This window comes from Amblyomma americanum, chromosome 10 (assembly GCF_052857255.1).
Source record: "Amblyomma americanum isolate KBUSLIRL-KWMA chromosome 10, ASM5285725v1, whole genome shotgun sequence".
NCBI lineage: Eukaryota > Metazoa > Arthropoda > Arachnida > Ixodida > Ixodidae > Amblyomma > Amblyomma americanum.
The window spans coordinates 127,517,100-127,535,438 of NC_135506.1; the positions used below are offsets into that span (position 1 = coordinate 127,517,100).

Genomic DNA, 18,339 nt, shown 5'->3' on the forward strand with positions numbered 1-18,339 from the left:
AGCCCTCCACGTTGCTTCAGCCCGGTGAACGAGCAGAAGCTAGCCCTCCATTTCGGGTGCGCACAGAACGCTCTTCCCGTCTGCTTTGGTACGAGGGCCATTTTAATATCTTGACAGGCAAAGGCTTTGTGCTAAAAGGCTGCTAGAGCCCCAGGAGTGGGCATCAATGGCAATAGCAGGCTAGGTAAAATCGCTGGAGACGAGAGAGGCAGGGTAATGTCCTTGGAGCATACGAAGAGAGACCGCCTGGGCAAGTGAGAGGCGCCGAGAGGCGGGGCAAAAGCGCTGCGAGTCGGGCGGCAGCAGGCGAGGATGTCTCGGTACCCAGGGAGTACTGGGGTGAAAGATTTCGGAGACGCACCTGGCGAAACCGGCGGCGAATCAGCTCAGTAGTAAAAAGCGCTAGTCCGCCCAGACATGCGCCTCTTTACGGCCACCAGCACTTCGTGTCCCGGGGTCCACACGAGCGTGGTCGGCGGTGCGCGGGTGGGGAGATGTCGAAGGAGAGTAGAAGCGGTGTGCTTAACAACTAGGTCGCGGTACCCGCGACAGGGGGAGGCCGGGTCGATATAAACAAGGTGGGTTACGGAGGGGCTGGGGATAGTGACAGCTAGAGATTTTGTGACTCTAGTGACAGCCAGAACGATGCCAACTCTAATGCCGGCTGAGAGCTGAGGGTACGGAGCGAGGCTTCCGTGGGAAGACGAGCCGTGTGGTCAACCACGAATGTCGTGAATGCAGGAAGCGATGCATATATGGTTGCGTCTACGCAGAGGGCGGACGAGGACCAGCCATAGCGGCGCCGGAGATAGTCCGCCCAGGTGGAGCTGCGGGCATAGTGGAGAGTAGGCTGCATATGGCGTGGGATCGGATTTATTTTAGAGAAAGTTTGGACTGACCGAGGCAGAGAGTTTGGTTGTAGGGAGTGAACGAACAGTTGATGAATGTCGAGGCAGCCCAGGAGGGCCCGACCGGAGGGGGACAAAATCAGGCTTTGTAGTTGCGCGTGGGTATGGCCTTTGACCACCTCATTCGAACTGTTATGAAGGCCGAGTGCAAGAAGTGGCAAGCTAGGGGTGGTCGGTGGTAGGCCTGACTCTTGTAGATTCGGCGAATTAAGGTATCGACTCTGCCGTGGTGTGAAAGAGTAAGGACTAGGTAAGGGACAACACCCTGGAAGTGGTTCAGTAAGAGCACTTGGAAGAAGCGCAGAGCGCGGGCTTTCGCGAGGCCCGCACAACGATGTAAGGATACTGCAAACAAGGCCGAAAGCTGCATGACCTGTGCAGGGAGGCCGTTTTTAGAGAAACCGCCACGTCCGTCAGCTTGGAGGTGGAGGCATAAGCCGCGAAGCGAAGTGACTGTTGGAATAGTGGTGCCATGGAGGAACAGAACTATGCAGGTGGGGGTGGCAGGGGTCCGGACTGGCCGCGCACAAGGAGTTGGAATTTAGACGGGGAAAGGGTCACGCCGCAGGAGGCTGCGTAGGATGTGATGGTGTCGAGGCCGCCCTGTAGGCTGGATTGAATGTGGCCCGCCAAACCGGCGTTTGACCAAAGGGTGATATCATCCGCGTAAATCACTTGCGAAAGGTCAGGGATGTCGGAGAGGACTGCCGGGAGACCGGCAAAAGGAGCCGAGATGTTGAAATAAGATAATAAAATAAGATAAGATAATAAGATAAGATGAGATAATAAGATAATATAAGGTAATAAGATAAGATAATAGATGATGAGCGGAGATAATCAAAGGGAGCGGAATAAGACAGCATCCTGTGTGGTGCAGCGGACGAGTAGGGGGAAGGGCGGGGACCGAAGTTTTCCGTGGCCGACTGTAGCGGTGCGGTCAACGAGGAAGGCATATACGCGATCGTACGGGGGCCACATTAAGTAGAAGCTAGACCGCATTAGATAGTGACGTGCGAGACGCTGTCAAAGGCGGCATGGAGATCAAGTGCCAGGATCTCCTTGTGGATGATGGGGTGAGGTGTTCGAGAATATTGTGACAAAGTTGGAGGAGGGCATCGTTTGTGAAAAGATGCCTACGGAAGCAGTATTGAGTATGTGGGAGGAAAGAGCGCGAGTCAGGATGTGGTTAGAGACGTCCCAGAATGGCATATTAAAGGAGCTTACCAATGTGCGAAGTAAAAGAGATAGGGCGAGCTTATACAGGTCGAGTAGTTCGCCGGGTTTCGGCATGAAAGTAACGTCGGCGTGGCGCTACTCGGAAGGCAAAGTGCCTGCTGACCAGAAGGTCCTTACCAGGTATCAGTGAGCTAGGAGAAGCTACGCGATTGTATCAGCGTGTAGAGTGGCGTGCCATTGGCCGTGGGCCGGATATAGCCCCATGCATGGTGGGCCCCGTTAAAGTTACAGACCGCTAAGAGGAGAGTGCGGCGTGCGAGGCGAGAGGCGTGATAAAAGTCGCAACAGAAAGGTTCAGAGCTGGAACCAGGAGGGCTGTTCAATGCGAGCACAAATACACTAGGAATCTGTCTAGATGGCGGGATCAGTTCCAGCAGGATATGGTAGGGGGTGGTTCCGTTGATGGCGTGAGTCACGCGCGCAATTTGTTTGCCCATATGCACTCCAGAGCGGCTGGGACCTGACGACATGCAACACGCATATCCGGGGAGGAGAGGCTAACAGCAGGGTTCCTGAAGGGCGATGATGGCTGACGGAGGCAAAGCAGTGGTCATAAGCTGTAGCAGGCAGGCGAGTTTGCGATGATAGCCTCAGCAGTTCCATTTCAAGACCGTCAAAGGCTTTCGGTCGGAGCGGTGGGCTGGGCGAGAAAGGTTACAGGGCAGGGCCGCCACGCGATCCATAACTCTGGTGGTTGCGGCTGGCAGCCGAGGTAGGGAAAAACCCATAAGCGTGTGGCGTTCTGCCAGGGCCTGATTCGTGGTGTGGGAGGAGGCAACTAGATGCTGCAGCTAGGTCAAGTTGGCGGAGAGCTCCTGTTAGCCATGAGTGAGCGTTTCGATGACCAGGAGTAATCCAGGCTCCACGGCTCCATGAAAGGCGTGACAGGCGGCGGTGGGAAGGATGGCGCAAGAGGGCTTTGAATATCGCGACGTATTTCGGCCGCATGGTTCGCAAGGTCGGACACGACATGGCAGAGGTCGTCGAGTTCGGTCTGGAGCTTGGAGAGGTGGGGCGTCGAAGAGGAAGCTGGTGTGAGTGCAGGAGCTGCCCCAAGATACGACAAATGGAGGGCGGGTCCTGACGAGGTAGAGCAGCTCTCTGAGTAGAGCGAGGCGTGTAGCGAGAGGTCGGCGACTAGCGGGCCTGAGAGCGACTTTTTTGAGTAGTAGGAGTTAGGGAGACCTGACGACCGATGGGCTGAGTGCCCTGTAGTTGGGCAGGGGAGGAAACAGGAGGGCTGTGTGTCATAAGTGCTCGCGCCTCTGACGAACTAATTGGAGACGTAGAGGCCGAGTAGGCCCAGCAGTACCGGGCGGCGCATAGGCGCGTGCAGGTATGGGTTCATCTTGAAAACAAAAACCCGCGCTCACGGGCGAAGGACAAAGAAGGCTAGACACTGTCTCGCCGCTGAGCTTTATTGTCCCGGCACACGGATACCGCGTGAAGTGAGGCCAATGTTGCCGGGTTAGACAGGTGTCAGACCAAGAAAAGTGTCAGATCAAAAGTGTCCACCTATTTTCTTTGTCCTCTGTCTGTGTGCGTTGATTTTTATTTTAAAGATAAACTACGTCCAATTAGCCCAAATCGCCATTCATCTGCAACAGGTTTTATTTTTATCGGCTCTATTTTTTCGTCGGACACCTTTCTAACCCGGCTACATCGGCCTCAATATACGCGGTATGATTGTTCAAGGACAAGAATGCTTAGTTGCGAGACAGCGCTTGTAGTGTCTAACCTTCTTCTTTCCCATTCGTCCTTGTGCGCTGGTATTTGTTTTCAAGATGAACTACATCCAACTAGGTCAAACCGCCATTCTTCTGCAGGCGGGGGAGCCGGTCGGATGTTCACCATCGCAAAGAACACAGCGTGGCTCATATTGCTGATGTTCGTGGTTGTTATCGGGGCTGCATAGCGAATACAGCGGGGTCTTTAGGCCTGGGCACTTGTCTCGACGGTCGTCGCGTTGTCGGCAGATCGTGCACACCTGCTGCAGGGAACGGAAGGGCCTGCAGTGGGTCTCGAAACCGAAGTACATGTAGCATGTGACACGACGGCCCGTGAACGTAACTAAAGTGGTGTTGGAAGTTCCGAGGCAGCGAACATTAAGGATTTGATATCCCGGAATGCGGAGATATTGGAGCCAGTCTTGGGGAGAGGGGGTGATGCCATCAGGAAAGCCGTGTATGACCTCTTTACAACAGTCATCAAGGGCAGCTACACACGCTAGAACTGTGTGGCCCTTACCACTGTGTACAGCTAAGTCAAGCGCTGGTTTTGGCTCGTGATGGGCGCCTACGGCGTGCTGATGGCCAGCGCATTGGAACGGTAGCTGAGGTGACATGCCGCCTGCAAATAAAAGTGCAGGACGTGAGACCACACGCCGCGGCCAGGCCGCGGGCTGCGGTGTGAACGACTTGGGTGGCAAAGTTGAGGCCCGAGCGGGTCCTGAAGACTGTCTTATAGCCCGCCTTTAGCAACGGTGGCGGACGCGGGAAGCGGCATCGTTGTGAGTTGCTTGGGGAGGACGATGTGGCAGCTGCCAAGGCATTAAACTCCGGGACGGGAGGAACATGCAAAATGATTGATTGATTGATGTATTGATTGATTGATTGATTGATTGATTGATTGATTCTCCGACAACTCGCTGCACACCTGACGCCTTGGATTTCGCTATATAAACGTGATAGAAGAAAATAAAGCGCACATACCTTAGCAAATCAATCTATGTATTATTGCTTAATAACTAGTCATCATCTAGTCCCTGGTTTTAGCGAAGATCAAAGTCTTTAGTCGACATAAAAAAAACCAGATGCATTATCGCCGTGGAACGTACTGAACTGCTTTAAGGGTATGAAGTTGCCGACCAGGAAAGAGACGCATAGGCAGCCATGGACTCGTCGTTGTGCTTGACCGCTCGTCCCGCTTCGTGCACCGCAACTACCACATTGTTGTTCGAGAAACAACAGGTATTGGCAGTCTCGCAAGGGAGCAGCAGTTCATAATTGGTATCGAGGTGTTGGAAATGGCAAGTAAGTGCGTCTACTTATGGCAGGTAGTGACCGCTGATCCGGCTCATGAGTGGGAAATAACTAGAATAAGAATGGGGTGGAGCGCATATGGCAGGTTCTCGCAGATCATGAGTGGAAGTTTACCAATATCCCTCAATACAGAAGTATACAACAGCTGTAACTTGGCGGAACTCGCCTATGGGGCAGAAACGTGGAGGGTTCAGCTTAAGTTAAGGATAACGCAGCGAGCTATTGAATATAAATGATAGGTGTAAAGTTCAAGTAGTAGAACGCGTAATTTTGGTGCCATTTTTTTTCTATAATGATGCCGAAGACACTACTACGTATGAATCACCGTGTGATAATCGTCTACGACCCATAAATAATTTGTAATCGAATTCTTTTGTCCTGCTGTTTCGGTTTTGGTTTCAACCGCCGAGCGATGGCTGTGCCGTTAAAGAGTGCTTTTTTGTCATGTGAGGCATAGAAAAACGTCCATATAATCGTTTTTATTTACTTCAGTACTGAAGGCAGCTTTCCTCAAGAGCCGAAATGACAACAAATGTGGAAGCAGCGATTATATTTGTTTTTTCATATCTCACGTGACCTGTAAGCACACGTTGACGTCACAGTCCTTATTGGGCTGCTGAAACCAAAACCTATACATCACGGGAAAGAAATGCGAATATAAATTATTTTGCCGTCGTAGGAGAAAAGCAGGTGGTAATCCATGCATAACAATGCCTTATGCATCAGTACAAACAAGAAAACACCCACCCAAAAGTTATGTGGACAGGTGAAGAAGTGGACAGGGGAGCGCCAGTCCTGTTTACTCCTTCGTTTGTCCTTTATTTTCGCGTTGCATTCTTTAACCGTGTCCAAGAGAAGGCAAATGTAGCAGGGGGCGGCAGAAAGTCAGGTGGGCTGATTATATTAAGAAGCCTGCGAGGATACGGTGGCCGCAGGTGGCAAAGGGCACTTTATTTGGAGAAACATGAGAGAGGTATTTGCTCTGCAGTGGGCGTAGTCGAGCTGATGATGATGATGATTACCGCTACCCCCCCCCCCCACACACACACACATCCCGCGACTGGTTACTGCACCGGTCAACCCTAATACTTTGAGGAAAACGCTGTGTTTACATTACGGGTGCTCTAATGCGAGTGTAGATGAGTGCAACGCAGATATACACTACTCCATCGAGTCACTAAACACGTCAACACGCAAAAGCACTTCGTGCCAACTTACCCGTTGCACTAACACCTCTTTTTGGGCTAGTTGGTGCATACTTGAATTAAAGAAAACCTAGCGCCAAAACCATGCAAACCACAAGGACGAACGACGACGCGACACAAGTGCCATTTTACTCACAACTGAATTTTTATTGAAGCCAGGATGCAGCTTATATACGGTGAATCTTCGAGGGGAGAGAAGGGTAACAAGGAGGAGGAGATGAACCAAAGCAACATCGCTTCGCAGAAACGGGCAGGCAGCCAAAAATCACACAAGAAAAAGAAAAATCGCATAACTGAAACTAAAAAGTTAAACTCTGAGGCAAAAAGAGATAAAGAAGGAGTACTGATGCACCTACAGCCAAATTTATTTATGTAGAAAGCCTCCAGGCTCATACGCGCAGTCTTATCTATGCTCTTGCCAAGAATTTTCGTCTCTTACAAACACGCCTCGCACCCGTCGCAGCTCATTACGTGCGCAAACCAAATGAGCGTACTTATCTTTTAAGTCCGACAAATTTCGGGCTGGTCCCCCAAACGCTCGTTGATGCAGCGGCCAGTCTGACCAACGTAACACTTCCCACAAGTTAAGGGGATAGCGTAGACCACTCCTACGGAACACTTGATAAACAGTGCCGTGCTTTATCTGGCAACCCTGCTTCCTGCAGTCGAAGATTCGGGGCACAACTTTTCCAGCTTGTTGGGAGCCGAAACAACGACACCCACGCCGTACCTGTTGGCCACTTTCCTCAAGTTGTACGAGGTCTTGTGTACATAAGGCACAACTAGCGGCTTCTGTGTCCTGAAACGATCTTCTCCGGTCTTTCTTCGGGTTCCGTGTTTAAGTTTTTGATGGAGGGTCTCGCAAACAGCAACCAACACAGAGCAGGGGAACCCAGCCACCGAAAGTTGGCTCATCTGATTGTGAAAGCTATCTCGCAACTGATGCGGCCACGATTTCTTGAGAGAGGGCTCCAGGCAATGCGACGCTATTGCTCTTTTTACAGTCTTGCAATGCTTAGAATCAAAAGGTAAAAGATCTTTTTTGCACGCGGGTAATAGCCCCAGCAGGCGTTTTTTCCAGGAAGGTTATTTTCAAATCTGAAAACTGTAAAACATTAGTGTCGGGTAGTTCATGCGTAAAAGCGAGCCGAAGACCATGTTTGTCCAAAGCATTTAAAACTTCACCTACTGTAGAGGAGTAGGTGAATGACGTCTGCTTTTTTTAAGAGCACTGAAAAATCGTCCACATGCCTAAAAACCTTTAAAACTACTCCTCCTCTATAGAAGAGTATCTAAAGATTGATCAACCTTTGTTCAAAATATATCGCAAAGGATAGGGGCCACGCAGGACCCTGTGTACACACCGTTGAACTGCAAAATAAGGCAGGTTGTCAAAATGTACAAAAGTAGCACTTAGGTAAAATTGTAATAGAGCGAAAAAAATATCAACCGACAGTCCTGAAGAATTCTGGAAAGACACGTCGCCGTTTGCTTCTATGCATTCCTTTACAGCCAACAAAAGCTGGTCTTGAGGTGCAGAGTAAAACAAATCTTGCACATCTACCGAAAATCCAAAGTCTTTGTCAAAGCCGTTGCAGAAGGCGCATCTGCCCAAGGTTAAACACCTAAACGATCGTACAGCGGCCTTAAAAGTCCGGTGAAATTTCCCACCGTCTCTACGGGCAGCGATCTTTTCTCGCCTGTGTCCTCTCCGCGACTGTGTCTGTTAGGCAACAGTACCGGCGCTTATTCTGATGCCGCTTCGGATCTGTGGCAGATGATGTTTCACTGGACTCCAAAGAGACCATTTAAGATGGAGAAGTAAGCTCTAATTCACTCTTGACTCAGCGCTCATACCACTAGATGGAGACACGGGTATCGCCAAACTGCATTGCAGGTCACCCATATCTAGTTGTCTGTTTTAGCATTCAGATTATTTTCTGTCCGATTTGCCGGCCTACCGAGCTTGCTTTTTTTCTGAAATATCATATGCTGAAGCCGGCGTATATTCTAAAATCTAGGACACCCAGGCTCGTCTTCGCTAAGGGATTGGAACATGCGCGAGTGACGATGTGTCGAGGTTGTCTTCACGGGGAGCTGCACAAACTGCGTGGTTCGAGCCCACCTCGTCTTCGGTAACGAAAGGGGTGAGGAGCTAGCTGACCTCCTTTGGAGAGGTTTGCAAGCAAGCAGATGAAAGGCTGTATAAAGGGAAACCGCTCAAATTTATTAGAGCCACAGACTGCCTTTAAATCGCTATTATTCAGGCACAGGATTGCCAACGCCATTTAGACAACCGCTGCATGCCTACATGCAGATAGTGCGCAGTGAACAGCCGGGCATATCAATTGTGCGTTATGAAGGAACGCAAACATTCGGTTTGGCGAATGCTTTCTTAGTGCACACCCTGAATAGCTGCACCCACACCTTTCGCACGCCTTTACCGTTCAGCCATAAGTCATCAACGCATTTCCTGTGACAAACAGTCCCTTTCAAGTCCAAATACAAACAGAACGGACGCGTGCCAGTAAGGTGGCTGATGCATGTCGGCATGAATAAGGGCGTCTGTTACTCAGACAGCAGCTAAAAGACACTCAGCGTTCGTTAACCAGCTTCCGACTGTATCGCCGGCGGTCCTGTCTTATCTCCTTCTGCCGCTTTTCTTAGGTACAGAAAGAAAGCCCTTAAAATAATTAGTGACCTCACTGTTCTACAAAACATTGCGTTATGTCATTTTATTGCTCTAAAAACGGTAATTTGTGTCACATGCATGCAATGTGAACAGGTTTGAAGGAACATGGGACATCTTCCCGTCGGGCGACAAAACGCAGCGTCTTCTACGTATGAATGCTCTTAAATGGAGTGTGCAGGAGCTAAAGCCGTACCCGCAAAAGAGGGGCATGGGCATACTTCTGTATTATCCTGCCACCGCCCGCCGGTCACCCGCTCGCGGTCGCATCGATCGCATCGGCAATAAGCCGGTTCGACTGACAACAGAGGAACTGCAGAATGTCACTTTAGCTATAGCATTTCCGGTATGACTTCATTTGTTCATCAGTACGCTTTGTCATTGTATGAAACGCAATGTTGGTACTAACTCGCACCCAGTAGAATGAATAAGTTATTTATTCTGCGTAACGCCCACGTGGGGAAAGCAAATATTCCTCTACAGGAACGTTAGCAGTCTAAAGCTTATGCCAGTTTTCGCAGCGAGGTAACATACTGTTATCGTTTCATAAGATTTTTAGTGGCTGGAATTTAAGCGCTTGCGTCGCGTCGTTCCTTTTCTTGCCTACTCGTGTTTAGTGCATCTTCGAAAATGTATGCCCCTCCGATTGCGCACCTTTCCGCACTGGTCTTGCCATCAGGCTTTGTGTGCAGCGTGTGCTGGCGCCGGCGTCACGCAGACTGCTAACGCTTACTTTGAGGCTACCTCAACTTTCCTATGCTAAAAATATGTCGAAGCCTGTTTTCCTGCTGCTCCTTCCTTCAAGACAACGTGGGCACGAAGAAACATCCGGCGAGGTGCGAACCCAGTAGCTTCAGCTTCACCGGGATGCCGTCGAACAAACTTCCGCTTTGCAACTCCGCGCGTGCGCCTCAGGCCATAGAAGATATAGCGCCTACATTTCTATCTACGTCAATGCAACCGAAAATGGCACCTCGTTGAAATGGTGCGGTAGCGGAGAGTAGGTGCCCATTGTCTAAAGCTTTCATGATTACGCGGTGACTTCAGGCGCGAGCTCGGGTACTTCCCGCGTCATACTCTTCCTTCGAGATGCAAAAGACGGCGGCGTTAAACAGCCAATTCGAAAAGCCATCTCCCCATCATTGACACCATTAGAAGTCAAGAGCTACGAGTAAGCTGTATATTGGAGGACATGTATTGGTGCATGATATGCATCATCACTGCAGGCCAAAGGCGTCTCCCATATACCTCCATTTAACCGCGTCATTTGCTTATTTTCTTTCAATGATAGGTTATTTTATGTGTGGTTTAAATCACGAAGCTGGATTGCGCTAAATGTGGTGTGCATCGCTCCAGGTTTTCATTTCCTGGGGTTCCTAAACGTCCACTGAAATCGCACAGCCCATTATACCTTTTGATTACTATCAGGGATGATCCGAGTTGCGGGTAGGAGTGGGTGACTAAAAAATACATGCGTAAAAGGCAGAATAATTAAGGTGATTGTACACAGCAGACTTCAAAGCATCAGGTGCACTGATGGACACAACGGAGGCGGGAAGGTGGTTCCAGTGCGTGCTAGTCTTTAGAACAAATGAATCAGAAAAAAAGAGTCCTGCAGCTTGGAACGCCAACTTTGAAACGGTGGTCCACGCGGGACGAAGAGTACGTAGTGATACGAAAAAGCGATTGTTTTTGCAACCTGCCTTCATCTCGAAGTGGCCTCCGCTGATGAAATTCCGTATTGTGATCTTTCGTTCAGCAGCGTAACGCCAGAGCCACTGAGCCAATGCGGTAGGGCAATCATAGATCGCCAAGAATTTCTACTTCTGTAACGCCATATGTATCTAAGTAGGCATCAAAATCTTTGAACCAAATTAATCGAGTCGTAAGGGTTACAACAAAGAATAATAATAATTGCAAATAGAAAACTATGCGTTTAGCACCCAGTGTACACAGCATTCGTGGTTTTTGCCTGTTGTTTTCAAGCAGGCTGTTCGGAAGCATTATAAAATTGTTTATAGACTTCTATAAATTTTTATTCGCTCTAGTGCCTTCGAATAGATAATTCAATTTGTCTATTCATCGTCCACAGACGGTCTATACACAAAAGTGTGCTCAAAGTGTATATCCATAAGTCTAAAGATTGACTATGGATTGCCTATAAGATTTGTATTGTCACGTTGTGGTGACGGCAGTCCGAGGAGTGAGGAAGACAGATAAAACCTCTTCTAAAAAGGAAGCTGTTTATTTGTGCTGACATGCGCCCACAATGGACTGAATGACTCTGCGGCGGAGAAAGAAACCAGCGTGCTCGGTGTTCGTCGAGCAGATTGTATTGTCTGTAAATTCTATTGAAGACAACCTTATGGACAATTTATTCACTGTGTAAAAAAATTTTTGTAGAGAAAAACCGCCATTACTGAAGAGAACACTGGTGCTTCTTTCAGCTGACCATTATCCTATTCTTGACGCTGTACTTCTTTGAGCCTAGCATCGCTCTGAGCCCACAGCTGTCCTTCTCCTGCATATACCTGCTCTACGTGACCGACCTGACGCTCAGCTCAACAGCGCTGATCTTCAGAAATGGACGTCAGGTATGTCCCAATTATGTGCGTTGTGGAAGAAATGATGCAGTCCACTGAAGTAATTTGTGTTCCACGTAGGCCTAAATATTTCAGTCTCATAATTTCGCTCTTTCTGTTGGGGATTATTTACGAATGGAAACATTTCATCACTGCCTGACTGGTCTGAGATCATTCACGTTACATAGTCTGCGCTGAATGTTTGCCAGAGTAGTGGCTTTGGCATGTTGTTAATCCATATGGAAGTGAAGAGCACAGAACGAAGTAACACAGTGGAGAAGCGCTGGACGCAGCGCTTGTCTCCTATTTTCTCCTGCATGCCTTCATTTTGCTCTCTTTACTTTGAGAAAACCGATTGTTAACTAATCGGAAGTTCGCGTTGGTGGCGCGTATGAGTTAACATTCCCGTGTTTAAGAGTTGACATTTCTAATTGTATGAACTAAAAACGTACCATTTAGACAGCACAGGTGAAAGGCGAGACCAGGAGGGGCGCTGCATCCCCAGCACCCGTTCTGTTCTCCTCTTTTCTGCGTGCTATCTCGATGTTACGTTCTTCGTGAAAAAAGTATGTCTGCCCAACTGGTGGCTGAGTGTACACTGTCAGCATTTTTAACTGTGCCATAATTTTTTCCCTGCAGCCACAAAAAACAATCAAATCCTGTGAAAAAGGAGCATTATGTGCACGTTAGATTCACCTTTTTTTTTCTGTGGCCGAAATATCGTAGCTCACAGCCCGACTCATAACTAAGGATGAAACCGTCCGCGTACTTCATCAATGCTGAGAGTTCTTTCTGGGAACACCCCTTCTGAGGTTGAGCTATAGAGACGGAACTCCGAGAAAGCAGAAAAATCAGTAGCCCAAGAGTGCAGATGAAGTGGAGGGCCCAACACCGGCTGCCATAGAAAGGACAATCCCCATTGGTCATACCCACATATCCTGGACGTCAACAAATGATGCCATCAGCTACCTGCCAATAGCGAACGCCGCGTAAGTCAGTGGAGGTATTTCCACATGTAATTGTGAGAAAAAATTACTCAGTGCGATGAGGTGCTGCTCGAACATGTTGATACTGGTGGACTTCTCTTCCTACGCTCTGCATAGTGTGACTTGTAGAATGCTTTCTGCCTTCGGACCGACTTGTTCTGACGGCCATAGCTATTCAGGCGATTAAAGCAATGATTAGAAAACACCGCGGCAATTCGAAATATCCAGCGGCGCTAAGTAAAAGCGTTGGTACAGACATTTACAGTTTCTGTCCGTGTCTTTTGACCTGTAGCCGTTGATATCGAGCCGTTCTTACTCTTTATGACCTTGAGTGTACTGTGCGATGTCAGTGCACGTTAAAGAACCCCAGGTGGTCGAAATCTCCGCAGCCCATCACTACGGCGTCTCTCATAGCCTGAGTCGCTTTGGGACGTTAAACCCCCATAAACCAAACCATCTTTATGACCTTGAGAAAATATTTTGACTTAGAGTGATGAAAACAAGCATAAGTATGGGGAGAGGAAGGATGCCGGGGAGAGAGAGAGAGGCAGCTATTTTATATGAAGCAGAAGCTTCGGCGGCTCACTAGTTTTCACATATACCTTAAACAGCGTTCAGGAGGTTAGGCTGTTGACACGCCCTGGCGGAAAAGCACATGACGCAACACTTGCTTATTGTTTGCGACGTTATTTATAGCACCTAACACACTGAAGAATAGTTGTGCCCCTTGATATAAATGTAAGAGAAACAGTCACATTTAGTACTCGAGGCCTACGCAGGGTGGTCTAAATAGGGTAGTGCGATTTTTTAACAAGAAATGATGAGTGTAAGACAAATGCACTTCTTGCACATAAGGTTGATGAGAAGGCGGACACAAAGTTAGATTTGATTTTCGCAGTCAATCCTCTAATTAAAATAAGTGCTTGACTGACTAGCAAGTTTAGCAGGATTTGACATGATAATGAGAATGTTGGTAACATCAAAATGGAAGTGGCCGTCTGTGCACTGTTCTATTTCATATGACTTTTGTTGGGCACCCGCTTTCCAAATTATCCATCGCTGTGTCTTCAGTTACGCGTGAAAAACGCCAAACAGGCGCGAAACATCCCGGTGTAACACCTTTGGTGTGCATGGCGTTTCTTCGTTACCCTAAAGTACAAAAGGAGTCGTTATTATCTCTACCTGCTTATCTGTATCGTTCCCAGATGGAATGCCATAAGGAATAGCCATTCATGAAGATCATCTCCCTATTTTTTGCGTGGCCGCGCATAACAATTGGGAAATTCGGCGGCCAATACCCCTGAACATGGGCGTATTATGAGAATTTTGTCGAGTGAAGTACTATGTTGTCATCGATGACTGAAACTTTTGGATGCAAACAGAGTGATGGACACCCGCCATAGAAACCGAAACGTCCTTCCATCATAATTTTTGCTTGGTGCGACTTACTAATATCATATACCATCCCAAACCAAACGGGATTCCGTCAGACCCTTGACTACAAGCATTTTCGCCACACGTATGATCAGGCCATCATCACTGAGACACGACGTTTCTTTTTTTTTGACAACTCGGATTGCTCGATCCAAGGGGCACCTCAAGTTCAACCTCGCCTGCAAAGCCCGAAGCTTAATTCCTCGTTCATTGACGCTGCAGAGGCCGGTTTCTACAAAGTGCGGACTACCTGTAGTCTCTAAGGCGGAGCGACAGCTTCAACAGGCCAGAATTCTTTTGTGTAAGGACACAACCAGGGAACTGGAAAATAATACGTTGTTCGCACTTCGACGACTGGAATTCAACTGTCCCGAGGATTACCCCCGCAAATTACGCAAATTTTGCGAGCTGGCCTCCGTTCTGGAAAAGCTGAGCATGCTCATGAAAACAAACTGGAAAGGCTAATGCGACGCCGAAGAGACAGGTCCCTGGATGCCCCAAAAAGGTTCGTACGGAACCTGTCATCTTAACGACCGAACAAGGCGGAAATGTCGATCTTGAGCCTGGGCCTAAATATAAACATGGGTCCGGCCCTCGACGCAAGAAAGATTATATGTGCGGCGGAAAAGGCTCTCGCCCAGGTTGACCCGTCGCGCCGAGCGGAAGCACCTACACGCCTTGTCGGCGTTCTGTCGAAGTTACCTTTGCATCTCACGATTTCGTCACTGACACGTCAAGAAAAACAAGCGGTCACGAGCCTTCGCACTAATCCGGACATCGTGGTACTCCCGGTCGACAAAGGGAAAGCAACTCTGCTGCTCGATAGAAGCAAGTACACGGAAAAAATGCTTCTTCTCTTGGAAGAAGAGGGCACTTACGCCAAACTTGCTCCGGATCACACGGTAAAGTTCAGAAGGAACTGCAACAAGCACCGGCCGATGTCTTTCGGATGGTTCCACCGCAGCAACGTTCCCTCTATTACTACCTGCTTTGCCGCATTGGCTCAACCCCTGCGATCTACGGACTCCCGAAGATTTCTAAGCCTGAAGTCCCGCTGCGCCCTACTGTAGGTTTTACCCGTTCGCTTCTTCAGAATATATCAAAATGTTTGCGCCGCGTTATCTCCCCTCTCGTAAGCAAAAGACCTACACACATACGTGACACCCAGGACATCAACGAAGAAGTTCGACACCTGCAGTTGGAAATCGGTGAAATAATGGTTTCTTTCGGCGCAAAATTCATTTTCACAAGTTTTCCAGTGGACCTTGCCATGAAAGTGTGCACCGCTGCCCTTGAAGCCGACCCAACGCTGCGTGAAAGGACCCCTATCGACGTACCAGACCTGCTACCTGAAAGGACCCTATCGACCTTCCAGACCTGACTGGACTTCTCCGTTTCTGCCTGACAAACACCTATTTCACTTTTGAGAATGTCCCTTACAAGCCGATTCACGATGCTGCGATGGGAGCTTCAATCTCCGTCACGGTCGCAAATCTGAACATGGAAGAAATCGAAGGCCGCGTGGTCGCTGCATTCACGCCTGCTCTCAAAGTTTTCCTAACTTGTATTGATGACTGCTTTTGCGTGCTGAAGTGAGAAGCATTGAAAGATTTCATTGTACAACTGAACAGCATAGTGCCAGCTATACAGTTCACCGTGCAAAAAGAAATCGATGGCCGTTTCCCATTTTTGGATCTGCTTGTCACAACAGTCCTCAAGATTAAATTTCAGCGTTTACCGGAAACCTACACATAACGGCCGTTACCCCAGTTATAGGTCAATTCACCCACCCAGATTGTCAAAAACGTTCTGTTGTCTCATCACTCCTCCGACGAATGAAAGTATGTTCCAGTGGGAAGACCAAGCGGCTGAATCGCAGCATATACGACGTGACATTACGATCTGTGGTTACCCGGTGCACATCATCGACTCCATGCAGCGAAAACCTGACCGCCCTAGGATGCAGCCAACCAAAAGCACGGAAAAGCGAACGGCACTCCCTTAAGTTCCAGGCATCAGTGATGCACTTGCGCATAACTTAGGTTCATATGGTGTGCACACGGCTGATCTCCGATCTCCAAAACTGAGAATCCAACTTGTCAATGTCAAGGACGGGGTTAAGAAAAAGATTCCCAGGCGTTGTTTATAAGGTCCCATGTTCCGACTGCCCATCAGTATGCATCGGCGAAACAGGAGATTTTGCACGCAGATTACGTGGACAAATGAATGATCTGAAGAACTGGCGCGCAGAACAAAATTCGCTTGCCCAGCATTCAATATCTGCCATCCACAATATCAACTGGGCAGAGGCACGTGTGGTCGCGAAAGAGAAATACAGGAAATCACGGCTCTATCTTGAGTCGCTGATTATGCGCACCACAGCGCATACTATCAATTGCAATGGCGGAAATTTGCCACCTATCTACGCGAGACGCCTGGGATCGCATATACGCCGTATATAGAAGGCACCACTGCAACGTTTGCCTCTTTGTGAGCAAGGCTCCCGTGTGGGAGCCGAGACGTCATTCCATCATAATTTTTGGTCGGTGCGACTTACTATTATCATATACCATCCCGACCAGACGCGATTCCGTCCGACCCTTGACTCCAAACCTACAAACCTTCTCAGCTCCCGCTTCTTGACGCCTTGGCGAGATAGGCCGCTTTTATTCGGCTTAAAGACAAGCTCCGTCCTCTTCTTATCTCAGTGCGCGGCCGCATATAGCTACCGCTAGTGACGTAGTCTAACAGTTTTTGCCTCTGGTGTCGAACCCTCGTACTGTCTCCTCTTGAGAAGTGCTTCGAAGCTCCCCACTGCAATCAGCATGCTGCCGCGGAACCACGACCCAAAAGTAACAGACATAAAAGCAGCCCGATGAGAGTGACAAAAAAATACCTCTGCAGTTTACGTCAAATGGTTATTAAAACGTAGGAACGTCAAAGATTACGATAACAGCAGTACTACTACTACTACAACTACTACTCCTGCCGCCTCTGCTGCCGCCGCCGCTGCCGCTGCTGCCGCTCCCGCCGCTGTTGCCGCCACTAACACCGCTGCTGCCTTGCTGCCGCTGCTGCCGCCACTGCCACCGCTGCTTCAGCCGCCACCGTTGCTGCTGCCGCTCCTGCCACCAGTGCCATCGCTGCCGCCGCCGCTGTTGCTGCCGCTGCTGCCACGGCCGCTGCCGCCGCTGCCACTGCTGCCGCGGCTGATGACGATGATATTGATGATGATAATTTATGCCCTTTTCCTTTGTGCGAGTGTGGTTGCTAATGGGCCAATACCATCTGCAGGTAGCGCTGGGGCTCGGACGCATCTCGGAATTCTGCACTGAGATGGATCAAGAACACAAGGACAATGCCTCTTATGACATTTACCGGAAGCCAGGTGAGCTGTCGATTAGCGCATTTCTGCACAAAGCAAAGAGTAAAGGTAGAAAGTGGTAGAAATCGCTGTTGTCTAGAAACTGTAAGAAAGTGGTTTAAGTACTATATATCTTTTGGATTGCTTTTTATTTTGTTAATGCAGGTCATGATGTCAGCAGCGTTTGCTTGGGACCTAGTTTGTTCATGTTTTCAAGTGGGAATACTTTCGGAACACAAAAAGGGACAAGATCATGATATATGTCGATCAGACAAATCTACCATTCGATATGCGGATGATGATTGTGCAACAGGTGTTGCAGTTTTGGTTATAGGTTTAAGGTTCCAAAGAGAATGCCGCTGTGAGAACTTCGCAGTGGAAGGCTCCATATAATTTCGGCCATCTGGGATTCTTTTACGTGCTCTGACATTGATCCATACACTGTGCTCTAGCATTTCGCCTCCGTCGTAATGCGACCACCATGGCCGGAATCGAATACGCGTGTTTCGGGTCAGCAGCTGAGTACCTTAACTATTCAGCCACCGAGACAGCTCACGACAGGTGTTTCGTTGGTATGAATGTTCACATTAAGACAAGGATAACGCCGGCCATTGTACTGTTGCGTGTGCGTTTATTGTTATGCTTTACGGCAATTTCGCTGCTCTTTACACGGTAAATGTTCACTGTAAAGTGCATGACCTTTACATGATAAAAACACTTTCCTGTAAGAGTGTTGCATTCAGACATCTTGAGCTTCTTCCCGAAAGCTGCAAACGGAAGGTTCGAGCGGCGGTCTTGGCAAGATAGGGCAGTGCATAAAAAAGCTCGCATTACGGTTTTTTCTCTCCGTTATGAACTTCTTTGCAGCATATGGACGTCAACGGTTAGCCCCAA

At 48.8% G+C, this 18,339-nt stretch overlaps 1 protein-coding gene across 1 annotated transcript in view; it reads left to right on the forward strand.

Annotated features, from left to right (window-relative positions):
• Positions 1 to 18,339, forward strand: part of LOC144108698 (multidrug resistance-associated protein 1-like) — a 256,880-nt gene that overhangs the window by 108,961 nt on the left and 129,580 nt on the right. Inside the window, exons 12-13 of the mRNA XM_077641869.1 lie at positions 11,527 to 11,673; positions 17,376 to 17,469. Coding sequence (XP_077497995.1) covers positions 11,527 to 11,673; positions 17,376 to 17,469 — 241 coding nt within the window. The remainder of the gene's footprint in view (positions 1 to 11,526; positions 11,674 to 17,375; positions 17,470 to 18,339) is intronic.